This window comes from Eschrichtius robustus, chromosome 16, assembly GCF_028021215.1.
Source record: "Eschrichtius robustus isolate mEscRob2 chromosome 16, mEscRob2.pri, whole genome shotgun sequence".
NCBI lineage: Eukaryota > Metazoa > Chordata > Mammalia > Artiodactyla > Eschrichtiidae > Eschrichtius > Eschrichtius robustus.
The window spans coordinates 25,845,076-25,858,759 of NC_090839.1; the positions used below are offsets into that span (position 1 = coordinate 25,845,076).

Sequence of the window (13,684 nt, forward strand, 5' to 3'; positions counted from 1 at the left end):
TCTTCACTCCTTTCTGCTGCAGCAGGACAGGAAGGATTGTGGGAAGGAGGGCACCTGCTTCTACCTGGGAGGTTGTGTACTTGAATACTTTGGGCAGGGCAGGGCTTTGAAAAACCCCTGGCTTTGGCCTCATCGAGCCTGAATAATAGCTTTCTCATCCACTAGGTAAGCTCATGCCCTTTAGGTCTCAAGTTTCCTCATCATAAAATGGGGCAGTAGTATCTGTCTTCCTTCTCCAGCAACCAGTACAGTGCTTGGTACATAACAGGTGCCCGAGAAATGTTTGTTGAATGACTATTGGGCATGAGAGGGCTTTACAGAGTGAATGTTACTGTTGTTGAGACCCTTTGGGAATGTGTGAAGGAAGGAAATTACCTTTGGAGTGGGAATGTTGCTGGCTTCTCTCACCCTTTTGTCAGGATCTGGCTTGGCTATTTAGAATGAGACCTACCATTCTTTTTTTTTTTTTTTAAATACCTTTTCTTTTTTCTTTTTTTAAAGGAATTCCTTTTTTTTTATTATCATTATTTATTTATTTATTTAATTTTATTTTTGTCTGTGTTGGGTCTTCGTTTCTGTGCAAGGGCTTTCTCTAGTTGCGGCAAGCGGGGGCCAGTCTTCATCGCGGTGCGCGGGCCTCTCACTATCGCGGCCTCTCTTGTTGTGGAGCGCAGGCTCCAGATGCGCAGGCTCGGTAGTTGTGGCTCACGGGCCTAGTTGCTCCGCAGCATGTGGGATCTTCCCAGACCAGGGCTCGAACCCGTGTTCCCTGCAGTGGCAGGCGGAGTCTCAACCACTGCGCCACCAGGGAAGCCCGAGACCTACCATTCTTATGGGAGCTTCTCTAACTAGGGAGAGAGGAGGGGGACAGGCCGAGCCCAGGGCTGGGAATCCATGTTGGCCAGATTCTATCACTTGACTGGCTTCACTTCTGAATGGGCCTCAGTTTTCCCTTCTGTACCATAAGTGAGAGGCTTATTTAGTCTCTCTGGTCCCCTCTAGTGCTGACATAGTCTGGGATTTGCGATGAGTAATTTCACAAACTGCTTAGGAAACTCCTGCTGTGTTCCTAAACCACCTCATAGTTTATGAAACACCTATACTTTTCATCCACATGGCAACCCTGGAAGGCGCCAGGGCAATAAGCACCCCCCCCTTCTTTTTAAAAATAAATTTATTTATTTATTTTTGGCTGTGTTGGTTCTTCGTTGCTGTGCGCGGGCTTTCTCTAGTTGCGGCCAGTGGGGGCTACTCTTCGTTGCAGTGCGCGGGCTTCTCAGTGTGGTGGCTTCCCTTGTTGAGGAGCACAGGCTCTAGGCGCGTGGGCTTCAGTAGTTGTGGCATGTGGGCTTAGTAGTTGTGGCTCACGGGCTCTAGAGCGCGGGCTCAGTAGTTGTGGCACACGGGCTTAGTTGCTCCGCGGCATGTGGGATCTTCCCAGACCAGGGCTCGAACCCGTGTCCCCTGCATTGGCAGGTAGATTCTTAACCACTGCGCCACCAGAGAAGCCCAATAAGCCCATTTTACAGATGAGAAAACTGAGGCTAAGAAGTGTCCACAAGGGGCTGTAATTTGAGGCTGCCCCACACATTTTGGTTATACAGGAATACCAATTTGTTCTCAAATATGAACGTGCATAAAAATTACCTGGGGGGCTTCCCTGGTGGCGCAGTGGTTGAGAATCTGCCTGCCGATGCAGGGGACACGGGTTCGAGCCCTGGTCAGGGAAGATCCCACATGCCGCGGAGCAACTAGGCCCGTGAGCCACAACTACTGAGCCTGCGCGTCTGGAGCCTGCGCTCCGTAACAAGAGAGGCCGCGATAGTGAGAGGCCTGCGCACCGCGATGAAGAGTGGCCCCCGCTTGCCACAACTAGAGAAAGCCCTCGCACAGAAACGAAGACCCAACACAGCCAAAAATAAATAAATAAATAAATTTAAATATTACTTGGAATGAGGGTGGGGGGTTACATGTGAAAATGAGGATTCCTAGGCACTTAGATTCTAAGTTGGCAGGGCTGGGGTGGGCCCATAGTTAACAAGCACCCAGGTGATTCTGAAACCGGGGGTCTAAGGACTACTCTTGGAGAACCAGGGCCTTCTCTTTGCATTCCAGGTAGCCTCTGGCATCAGCCTGTTTCTTTAATAACCCTTCTCAGCACCTGCTCTGGACCAGGCCAGTGCTGGGAAGAGGCCCTAATGGAGCTCCCAGTCTGATAGGGGAGGCAGATAGAGAAATCCATTGTGCACTCAGTGCTAGAACAGAGGCCAGGCTGGGCAATGGAGGAAGTGAGCTAGCTCCAACAGCAGAGGGCTCCCTGGAAGAAGTGATGTTTATGCTGGGCCTAGGGATCTCATTCTTGATTGCGTCTTAGCTACTTTTTTTTTTCTTTTGATGGGTCATCCCCACCAGATGGCAGGCAAGTTCATAGAAATCATCAAACCTTTCACATCTCTGCCCTCAGTGCTGGCACAAAGCCTGGCACAGAGGAGAGGACAATATTGGTCAAATCAGCTGACCTGAGCAATGAGAAACGGCTGATGGAGAGGTCCCAGGGCCTCTGGATTAAATGCATTTTCATGCTCAGCACACTCACCTTCTCCCTTTGTTAGATCTAACATGGAATTACTTTATTTATTATTACTATTATTTTTTAATTTATTTATTTTTTATTTTTAGTTTTGGCTGCGTTGGGTCTTCATTGCTGCGCGCGTGCTTTCTCTAGTTGCCCGAGTGGGGGCTACTCTTCATTGAGGTGCGTGGGCTTCTCATGGCGGTGGCTTCTCCTGTTGTGGAGCATGGGCTCTAGGCGCACAGGCTCAGTAGTTGTGGCTGGAGGGCTCAGTAGTTGTGGCTCGTGGGCTCTAGAGCACAGGCTCAATCGTTGTGGCCCACGGGCTTAGCTGCTCCGCGGCATGTGGGATCTTCCCGGACCAGGGCTCAAACCCGTGTGCCCTGCATTGGCAGGCGGATTCTTAACACTGCGCCACAGGGAAGCCCCCTGGAATTACTTTAATAGTGGAAATTCCACATCATATTGTAAACATTTGTTACCTATTTCCCTCTTCCCCTTTTCACTAAACTGTGAGTTCCTTAGGGCCAGGAGTCAAGAATGGGGCACAGAGCAGGCTCTCAAAACGTTTGTTGAATGAATGAGTGAATGAATCAGTTTAAGCAGAAGCTGTGCATAGGATGTTGAAGAGATTCCAGCTACAGGAGGGCTTGTAGAAAAGCCCCAAGCTGCATTGGGTCAGACATCCCTCCCCATCTTCTGCTTGGACCCTGGGTGAGAGGGATAGGGTAGGTGCAGAATTTGAAAGTGAATGGCATTGGTGGGGCAAGTTGAGGAAGGGAGATGTGGCTGGGGTTTTGGAGGTGAGAACCCAGAAAAGAGGAGGGGCAGTTTCTAGAGATCTGACCTGAGTGTGTTGGGGCCACAGGTGGGGGTTCTGGGGGTCACGTGGGGTCAGCTGACGGTGAGATATGCAGAACGGACATTCTATCTCCACTTAGAGGCATCAGCAGGATGGGGTACGTCGGGGAGCGGTTGGGTACCCCCCCTCCTCGGACAGGGGTCATCCCCTCGGGGGGGGGGAGTGCGAACGCGCCTGGCACCGCCCCGACAAAGCCTGCGCGCGCCCCGTCCTGCGATTGGCCGGACCGCCTCGCGCCGCCGCCCCGTCCCGCCCTTTGCCGCAGGTCCGGCGCGCTGCAGCCAATAGGCGCCGTCGCCGTCGTCTCCGTCACAGTCCGGACAGCCAATGGTGGCAGCGCTCGGCGGCTCGTGGCTCTTTCGCGGCAAAAAGGATTTGGCGCGTAAAAGTGGCCGGGACTTTGCAGGCAGCGGCTGCCGGGGGCGGAGCGGGATCCGGAGCGGGATCGAGTCCTCGCCTCGGCCTGCCGCCATGGGCCCGCGCCGCCGCCGCCGACTGCCACCCGGGCCGCGCGGGCCGTGAGCGCCATGGCCGTGGCCGGGGCCCCCACGGGCGGCCCTTGCGCGCCGGCGCTGGAGGCCCTCCTCGGGGCCGGCGCGCTGCGGCTGCTCGACTCCTCGCAGATCGTCATCATCTCCACGGCGCAGGACGCCAGCGCCCCGCCGGCCCCCGCCGGCCCCGCCGCGCCCGCCGCCGGGCCCCGCGACCCCGACCTGCTGCTCTTCGCCACGCCGCAGGCGCCCCGGCCCACACCCAGCGCGCCGCGCCCCGCGCTCGGCCGCCCGCCGGTACGGACACCAGGGACACTGGGCCGACTGCGCTACCTGGACCCCCGCGCAGACCCTGGCGGGGCGCGGTGTTTGGCCCGGCGGCAGCTGGGGCGGGGGAGGGTGGGCTGACGCGCCCGGGCTGGGCGGTGCCGAGCCTGGGTTGGTCCTCCGGGCCCCGCCCCGGGGTGCAGGGTGACCTCGGGCCAGTCCTTGTTTGCTGCTCTGTGCTCTGGGCCTCAGCTTCCTCTCCAGAGACGCTCGGGGGTCAGACTCAGTGATAATAATGGCCCCACGTGTATTCAGCTATCGCTGACTGCATGCCAGGTCTCTGGCAGACTTCAAGGCAGCTAAAACTCACATCCATGCTGTGAGCTCGGTGTTGTCACTGTGCCCATCTGAACTGTGTCCAGAGAGGGGAAGTGACTTGCCCCCTGGTCACAAGGCTGCAAGTGAGATTTGAACTGAGGCCTGCTGGCTTCAGACCAGAACGTGTGGCTGGGTGGTGGGCATGGCTGCTTGGGGAGGTCAAGGGGGGCGTGCTGGGACCAGACCGTGGAAGAGCCACGGAGGAGACCCTCCTTCCTGCCTCGATGCTGGACTGCCAGGTGCAGGCCGGGCCCTCCGGGCCTCTGGGGACAGGCCGCCTGGCTGGGAGGCCTTCTCTGCAGGGGCGGGGTGGCTGGGCCAGCTGCTGATCCCCTCCCTCTGCCTGTCCTTCCATCTGCCATCCTCCACCCTCCCAGACCCTGGTTGCCATGGAACCTCATTAATCAGGCAGGCAGACCCCTGGGCCCCAGTGGAAGTACTGGGTGGGTTGGGCCTCTGGGAGCTGGAGGGGAGGCCCCCGGTGCCAGGAGAGAGTAAATGCCCCAGGGAGATGCCTTGATAAAGTGCTCCCTGAGCAGCAAGAGGCTCAAGACAGTTCAGACTAGGGGGCCCAAAAGAAGTGGCTGAATTACAGGGGGAGAAGGGAGTGGAGCCCTGGAGCTTGGTCCTGTGGGCTCCAGGACGGGGTGTGGAGACCAGTTTGACTGGCACAACCTGTGGGTGAAGGTGAGGCATGGATGGGCAGGCAGGGGCTGGCCAGGCAGGATGGGGTCTCCGCATAGGGCTCGGAGCAAGTTGTGGGAGGAGGCAGGGCCCAGGGCAAGGAGGTGGAAGCCGCCCAACTGCTGATGGCCTGGGTGGCAGCTGGTCCCTGAGGCGTCCCGGCAAGGTTCCCCCAACCCCCTTGGCCCCTTGCCCAGTGTGGCCTTCCTCCCGGAATCACCGAGATGCTAATAATAACAATAGCAGGCACCATTGTTTTGAGACTGTATTGTGTATTAGGCCCTGTGCCAAGCACTTTACCCAATTAACTCATTTAACCCTTTCAACAACCTTCCCCTTTTACAGATAGGGAAGCTGAGGCGTAGAGATGTTAGAACATTCCCTAGTAAGTCAGCTAGTGAGTGGTGGGACCAATCCAGATTTCCTGAGTGGTTAACTGCTGGGATGCCTTGCATACTGGAGATGCTAATAGAGGTTGAAGGAAGCCCAGGGTCCCTTCCTCCTAATGAGTGAGAGGGATGGAAGTTGTACCAGGGGTGGGCCACCTGGCTCATCTCCTGTACCCCAGCAACCTGTCCCTGTGGGTACCAGCTTGGGGCCTGGACAAGTAGCCTCCAGTTTAGCTGATTGACAGGTACCTAGCAGGCCCAGGGCTGTGGGTCCTGCCCTTGGGGAACTGAGCTTCAGGCTCAGAGGGACAGCCAGGGACTGGGCTGAGGACGTATGCCCTCTGCTCCACCCCCAGTGGTGTCAGGGGCAGCCTCATTGGGCCTGAGCATTCCTTTCATTCAACAGTTGTTAGCGAGCACCTATGAGGTTCTAGGCACAGGCAAGTAAGGAGCCTCTGCCCTCACAGTACTTAAGGGACAGTAGGCGTTTTCTGCCGTGGGCAGGGGTGAGGGCTGGTGCGGTCTTGGAGCTGAAGTCCAGAAACATAGGCCCAGCTTTTGCCATCCAACACCCCCTAACATTGTACCTGTGGGTAGCCACTGGCCATCTGAGCTGTGGCCTCCACTGACCCTCTGCTCTAGCATTTGTTTGGGGCAGTCCTTGAAACAAGTGAGCATTCATTGAGTACCTCCTGCATACAAGTCTCTGCACGATTCAGCCATTCCTCCTGGCCTCTCCTGTCCACCTCTACCCTGTTGTCATGGCTGTTAAAAAACAAACTTAACATAATACACATTTACTATAGAAAAAGAGTTAAAAGGCTAGAAAGTTGAGGGGGACAAGATCCCAGCCCCATCCATTTTTCCTTTTTTCTCCTCCTGAGCCTGCTTTTTTTTTAAGGTGGTTATGACAGCTTTCTTTTTCTAAAGTTTTAGAAATTGAAGTTTTTCCTTTATGTCTGTGTTCCAGCAGCACATCATCCACACTTTAGAGATAAGGCAACATGGTCCTCATGGTCCTCCCTCCCATACAGAGGTCACCCCTGAAATGGATTCTATAGTAATAGCAACTGAACCAGAGGAAATGGTTTCATGAGCCCTTTATCCTCAAAAGGGATCACATAAATGCACTGCGTTATGTTTTTCTTGTCAATATGTCTTTGGGAGGGTTCTGTATCAACCTGCCTCAGTCCTTCTTGACAGCAGCGTGGTATTCCAGAGGCTGGATGAACCAGTTTTTGTGTCCCCTCCCGTGGATAGGTGTTTGAGTCATCCAGATTTTTTCACCAATGTTTTGTTTGTCTTCACCCCCGCCTTTTGGGTCCCTGTGCCTGCATCTCTAGAGAGCAGCAGCAGAAATGGGCATCCATCTGCTTGAGCCCTTGTTTTAGAGTGTGGCATTGATCTGCCTTCAGGGTGGGCACCCCTATGGGGAGCAGGAAGGAGGCAAGGGGTGCGGTTGGCTGGAGCATACTAGGGTTCAGGCCCTAGGGGCAAGGCTGGAGAGGGGGTACATTCTGGTTTCGCTTTAGGGGGCCTGGCTTCTGGACTAGCCTCTGCCCAGGCCACTAAGGTTTAGATCCTGACTCTACCTCTCACTACGTGACCTCTCCGAGGTGCAGGCTCCTCAGGAAGTGGAAGTCCTCAGAGCACCTGCTGCAAGATGGTTGGAGGGTTTGATGATCGCACGCAGGTAAAGCAGTTACCTAGCTGTGCTCGGTACACAGGAAGCACTCAGTGCGTGTTAGCTCTTCTATCCGCGGATCCCTGAGGGAATCCACGAGTGTGTGCGTGAGAGGGAGTGTCGGGGTCCGTCAGCATGTGGGGTGGTTCATTCAGCAAACGTTTGTTGATGCCCAGACCCTGTGTACAGAGACTATTCAGACCCAGTGCCCGCCTCTGAGGGGCTCCCTGGCTTCTGGGTGAGACAAACGCATCTGCAGAAATTTGTAGCGAGGGACCATGTGGGGAAAGGTTGGGTTTGAGGCAGTTCTGAGGGAGAAGAGGCTCAGTTTCTCTTGTGGGATCGGAAAGGCTTAGGTTATGGGTAAGATGCCTGCCCACAGAGGGGGGGAAGCGTTGGTGTGAATTAGGAGGGAGGGAGGCAAGGGCAAACCAGGGAGGGGACCAGCATGAGCTAAGGCTTGGAGACACAGGTTTGTGAAGAAAGATGTCTCAGCAGAAGTTCTTGTAGAGAATTGGTGGCAGATGAGGATACTAAGGTGGAGGGGGACAGATGGAGGCAGGGAGACCAATGGGAAGACAGCTGGTCCAGGTGGGAGGTGCTGGTGGCTGTGGTGACAGGATTTCTTGGCAGCTAGATGTGATGAGGGCAGCAGGTGGGGCTGAACCAGGTTCTAGCTCAGGAAACCCTGTGGGTGGGGGAGGGGAGGGTACGTCAGGATGCAGTGGAGATGCCTGTGAGACCTCCAGGGCAATCTCCATCCTCGAGTGGTGTAACTAAATCAGAGGGCATCTGGGCAGGAATCCTGGCTCTGCCACTTCCTGCCTGTATGACCGTGAGCTTCTCTGGGTTTCAGTTGTTTCATCTGTAAAATGGGGCCATTACTGTGCTGCCATATTCACAGACAGTCAGAAACCAGAGAGAGTCAGTGACTTAACTCAGAGGACCTGTTTCCTAATGGCTTAAAACAACAAACATTTATTATCATACAGTTTCTGGGGGTGAGGAATTCAGGGGTGACTTAGCTGGGTGCTTCTGGCTCAGGGCCTCTTCTGAGGTTGCTGCCAAAATGTTGGCCCGGCTGCAGTCATCGGAAGGCATGACTAGGGTTGGAGGATTTGCTTCTGAGCTTACCTGTGTTGCTGTTGGGGGGAGACTTCAGTTCCTTGCCACTTGGTCCTGTCCTTAGGGCTACTTGAGTGCCTGCATGACATGGCAGCTGGCTCCCACCAAGAGTGAATGATCCAATAAAGAGAGCAAGGAGGAAGCTCCAGTGCCTGTATGATCCAGTCTCAGAAGTGACACACATCCACCATATTCTGTTCATTCGAAGCAAGTTACCAGATCTGGCCCATATTTAAGGGGAGGAGAATTAGGCTCCATCTTTTGAAAGGAGGAGTATCAAAAAATTTGCAAACTACCACATGCCCCCAAGAAGGTAGTGGTGGAACTGGGGCTTGAACTTCTGCCTTCCAGTTGAGTGTTCTGTCCTATGGGGTAGGATTGTGTCCCCTGGGACCTCCCCCTCACTCACACACTTGGGCATCCTGGGAGAGAGACTGAGGCAGGGGGCGGCCTGGGAGCACCAGGCCCTCAGCCAGGTCTCCTGTGGCCCCACTCTCCTGGTTACTGGGCATCCTCCCGTTGTTTTTGCCGTAGGTGAAGCGGAGGCTGGACTTGGAAACTGACCATCAGTACCTGGCCGAGAGCAGTGGGCCAGCTCGGGGCAGAGGCCGCCACCCAGGAAAAGGTACCCCCTGAGCTTGGGCTAGGGCAGGCCTCCTGGTTGGACCCAGGTTGTGGACAGACAAACATGCTTGCACACTAAGCTCTGGTCTGTTAGGCCTGGGCCTGAGCCAGGCCTCTGGGGGCCCCAAGGGGCAGCTGGAGTGGCCGCCTGGCATGGCTTCCCCAAGCCCTGGGGGGTGGGGAGTTCCCCAGCCGGAAGAGGAATGCTGTGGTTGGCAGGCAGCCACAGGGCCTCCCTGCTTGGCCTCACCAAGGGGAAGGAGCCATCTGCCCCCCAGCCCCATCCCCCAGTCCTCCTGCCCTGCCCTGCTAGGGAGGCCAGCCTGGCTGGGTCTGGGGGGTGGGGGTGGTGCTGAGGGACCCTACCCTGCCTGGCCCCCAGGTGTGAAATCCCCAGGGGAGAAGTCACGCTATGAAACATCGCTGAATCTGACTACCAAGCGCTTCCTGGAGTTGCTGAGCCGCTCGGCCGATGGTGTCGTTGACCTGAACTGGGCAGCTGAGGTGCTGAAGGTGCAGAAACGGCGCATCTACGACATCACCAACGTCCTCGAGGGCATCCAGCTCATCGCCAAGAAGTCCAAGAACCACATCCAGTGGCTGTAGGTACCAGCCAAACAGGAGGGTGGGCAGAGGCCCGGGGCCGGGCCAGCCCGGAGGAGCTGATAGCGATACCACTGTGCCTGCCCGGATCGCCGTCTTACTGCTGGGCAAACCGAGGTTTAGAGAGGAAAGCTGGCTTCCCTGAGGTGATAGATGCAGGGAAGAACACAAATCTTACCTATCTAGCTCAATGCAACTTTACATATTTCTTCACCTGGGTAACCACCATCTGGATAAGAATAAGGAACATTTCCAGCACCCCAGAAAGTTCCCTTGTGCCCCTCCCCACACGGTCCACCCCTCATACCACCAGGTGACCATTGTTCTGGCTTCTCTTGCCATTGATGAGATTGTTTAACACAGCTGTTTTATTCTTGTTAATTCTTATTTTATTTCTTCCTTTTCACCTCTTTCCCCGGTCATCCTACTCCCCTCTCTGACACATTTGTGTTCTCAGTTATCGGTAGATATTCCATTCTACACCATTTTTTTTCTTTTCACTTAATATGTCTTAGAAATGCTTCCATGTCTGCATCTAATGCATTCTTGTCCTTTTACACAACTGCATAGTATTCCATGGCATGTCTGTCCCCATTTACTTATCCAGCCCCCTATGAGGGACACGTGGGTGTTCACAGACATTCAGGCCCGACGTTGAACCCAGCCAGTCTGCCTTGGAGCCCAGCTTCAGCCCTCTGCTGTTTCCCAGCTGAGGAGCCAGGCCAAGAGGAGCAAGGGCTTGCCTGGGTCTTACAGAACAGAGGCAGCAGCAGACTGTTCTGCTGAGGGTCACGCCTCCTGGGAAGAGGGGCCGGGAGCTGCTAACCCTCCCTTTGCCTCCCGGCAGAGGCAGCCATGCAGCAGTGGGGATCGGTGGGCGGCTTGAAGGATTGACCCAGGACCTCCAGCAACTGCAGGAAAGCGAGCGGCAGCTGGACCACCTGATCCACATCTGCACCACGCAGCTGCGTCTGCTTTCCGAGGATGCTGACAGCCAGCGATATCCTTGAACTGCCTGGAGGGTGACCGTGGCCCCATCCAAGTGGGAATAGAGAGGCTACCCTGGGCCCTGGATTCAGGAGAGGGTTCTGGCTTTGGATACCAGTCCTGGCCCAGCATTTAGTCACTGTGTGACACTGGACAAGTTACTCTCTGAGTCTCAGCTTCATCTGTAAAAGGGGAAAATAATCCTATTCCAAAGTTGCACAGATTAAAACAAGAAAAGCTAGGATACCGATAACAAACATTTATTTAATACAATGATTCGGTACCTGGTTGTAGCTTCAAGGTTAGAGATATAAGTTTTTATTTGTCTTTTATTTACAAAAATAGAAACTTTATTTTAAAATAAGCTTTTTTTTTTAAGTGAATACCCAAATTACGTTTATACATTTTGGATATAACTACTAATTGACACCAAGGTCATGGGTCAGAGTAAATTCTCAGTACCAAGCCTGTATTTATGTAATTTATATGAAATTATTGCAGGCAGCCATTATTACCTTGAGATCTGATGGGTAGAGAGTGGTCTCATTGTACAGATGTGGGAACTGAGGCTCAAGGGCATGAGATAGGATTGAGTACCAGCTATGTGCCAGGCCCTGGAGTGGGAGATGCAGAGGACAGGAGTGACTCAGCAGGTATGGGCTCTGCCTTATGAGCTGTCTGGGTGGGTGGCCCCCAAAGGCCAAAGGTCATGTGGTCCTTGACTCCACCAACCCTGGCCTACGTGACCTGCCAGGACCTTCGTAGCATTGCGGACCCTGCAGAACAGATGGTTATGGTGATCAAGGCCCCTCCCGAGACCCAGCTTCAAGCCGTGGACTCCTCAGAGGTGAGACCTGGGAGTCTAGACTGGACCAGGACAGGCTGGGCTGGGCTGGTAGTTAGCTGAGCCTCAGTTTACTGTGCCTGCTACCTTCACCCAGACCTTTCAGATCTCCCTTAAGAGCAAACAAGGCCCCATCGATGTTTTCCTGTGCCCTGAGGAGAGTGCGGGCGGGATCAGCCCCGGGAAGACCCCGTCCCAGGGTGCAGCTTCTGGGGAGGAGGACAGGGCAGCTGACCCTGCCACCACAGTGCCACCACCACCATCATCATCTCCCCCCTCATCCCCTGCCACGGATCCCAGTCAGTCCCTGCTAAGCCTGGAGCAAGGTGGGTGAAGGGTGGGTGGGCAGGGCGGGGTGGGGCCCCCTCTCCCGGGTGGGTGGGCGGGCAGGCGTGACAGCCCCTCTGTCCTCCCCGCCGGGGCGTCCCCGGCCTGTGATGCTCCCCCATCTCCCCAGAACCTCTGCTTTCCCGGATGGGCAGCCTGCGGGCCCCCATGGACGAGGACCGCCTGTCCCCACTGGTGGCGGCCGACTCGCTCCTGGAGCACGTGCGGGAGGACTTTGCCGGCCTCCTCCCCGAGGAGTTCATCAGCCTGTCCCCCCCGCACGAGGCCCTCGACTACCACTTCGGCCTTGAGGAGGGCGAGGGCATCAGAGACCTCTTCGACTGTGACTTTGGGGACCTCACTCCCCTGGATTTCTGACGGGGCTTAGGGGGACCAGGGCCTCCTGGGATGCCCACCCTGTCTCTGCAGCCCTGGAGCCCCCTGCCCCTGGCCGTCCTCCTAGTCCAATTGGAAACGTTTAATTTATACCCCTCTCCCCTACCTCCAGAAGCTTCTAGCTCTGGAGTCTGGCTACTGCCAGGAGGCTGAGCAAGCCAGGAAGGGAAGGATTCTGTTTGTGGTGTGTATGTGCATGCACCCAACACCCGACACGTGTGTACACGGGGTGAGTGGTGTGTGAGCATGTGTGTGTGCATGTACCGGGGAATGAAGGTGAACACATCTGTGTGTGCACTGAAAACACGCCCCAGTGTGTCCACGTGTGTGTGCATGAGCCCATGTGTGCGCATGGCGGGGGCTCTAACTGCACTTTTGGTCTCCTTGCTCCAGGGGCCCCACGAGGCCCAGGGTGGCCACCTGCCCCCAGAATCCTGCGTGCTGACCGGGCCGGGTGGCGAGGCCTTGGCCTGCTCGTTTGCAGGACCGCGAGAGCACTTCTGTTGTCTTAAAGGTTTTTCTGATCGAAGCTTTAATGGAGCGTTATTTATTTATCAAGGCCTTTTTGGCAAGCTTGGGGCATCAGCAAAGGGTAGGAGGGATGCGGGGCTGATGCCGCAACTCCCTTACCCCTGAGCGAGGGCAGGGGTCCCTGAGCTGTTCTTTGCCCCACTCTGAAGGAGCTGAGGCCTGAATGGTTTATTTATTGGGAAAGTGAGGGAGGGAGACAGACTGACTGACTGACAGCCATGGGTGGATCGAGGGGGTGGTCTCTCCCCACGGGGTCACTGCAGGGCCCCAGCTGCCCCCAGGATGGATGTGAGATGGGAGAGGTGAGTGGGGGACCTTCACTGACAGGGTGGGCGGGAGGGGTGGGGTGAAGGGCCTCCCCCCCCCAGCCCAGACCACAGGGGCCCCTCCTGTGGCATTTGAAGTGCCCCTTCCACGCCACTTCTTGCTCTGCCCCACCCTCCAATCTGCACTTTGATTTGCCTTCCTAACAGCTCTGTTCCCTCTGCTTTGGTTTTAATAAATATTTTGATGATGTCTGGGCCCGGTTTGGGGACTATGTACTGGGAGCAAATGTGAGGGTGGGAGAGGTCAAGATTGCTGGGAAAATGCCCATTCTCTACTTCCCTCTCCCTGTCCCTGCCTGGCTTCATTTTATTTGAGCCTCACCGCCCCAAGAAAGGTAGGCTTCATCACCTTTTTTACCCTAATTTAAAAACTGGTCCGACAAAGTAATAAATGAACTCCCTTCCTTTTTCCAGCCCCAGAGGAGCCACTCTGATCAGTTTGCTATGCTCCTTCCAGATGTTTCTGGACATTTGTAAACATGCAACAGATAATTACAACAGGCTGATTCTGTGTCAGGTTCTGGGGACACGCGTTCCCTCCCCTCATGGAGCTCTCAGGACCTGCTGGAGGAGACTCAAACAAATGAGAGGATC

At 55.4% G+C, this 13,684-nt stretch overlaps 1 protein-coding gene across 1 annotated transcript; it reads left to right on the top strand.

Moving 5' to 3' along the window:
• The first annotated feature begins 3,823 nt into the window (after window positions 1-3,823).
• E2F1 (E2F transcription factor 1) lies at window positions 3,824-13,285 on the top strand. The gene is made up of 7 exons (XM_068524864.1): window positions 3,824-4,222; window positions 8,987-9,077; window positions 9,459-9,678; window positions 10,527-10,679; window positions 11,399-11,513; window positions 11,608-11,836; window positions 11,968-13,285. Exons 1-7 carry the CDS (start codon window positions 3,962-3,964, stop codon window positions 12,213-12,215), a joined length of 1,317 nt encoding a protein of 438 aa, XP_068380965.1. The 5' UTR covers window positions 3,824-3,961; the 3' UTR covers window positions 12,216-13,285.
• The last annotated feature ends 399 nt before the right edge of the window (window positions 13,286-13,684 follow it).

Coding starts and splice junctions, on each gene's coding strand:
- E2F1 (XM_068524864.1), top strand. CDS start 3,962: ATGGCCGTGGCCGGGGCCCCCACGGGCGGCCCTTGCGCGCCGGCGCTG. Junction 9,078..9,458: donor AGGCCGCCACCCAGGAAAAG/GTACCCCCTGAG, acceptor CCTGGCCCCCAG/GTGTGAAATCCCCAGGGGAG. Junction 11,514..11,607: donor AAGCCGTGGACTCCTCAGAG/GTGAGACCTGGG, acceptor ACCTTCACCCAG/ACCTTTCAGATCTCCCTTAA.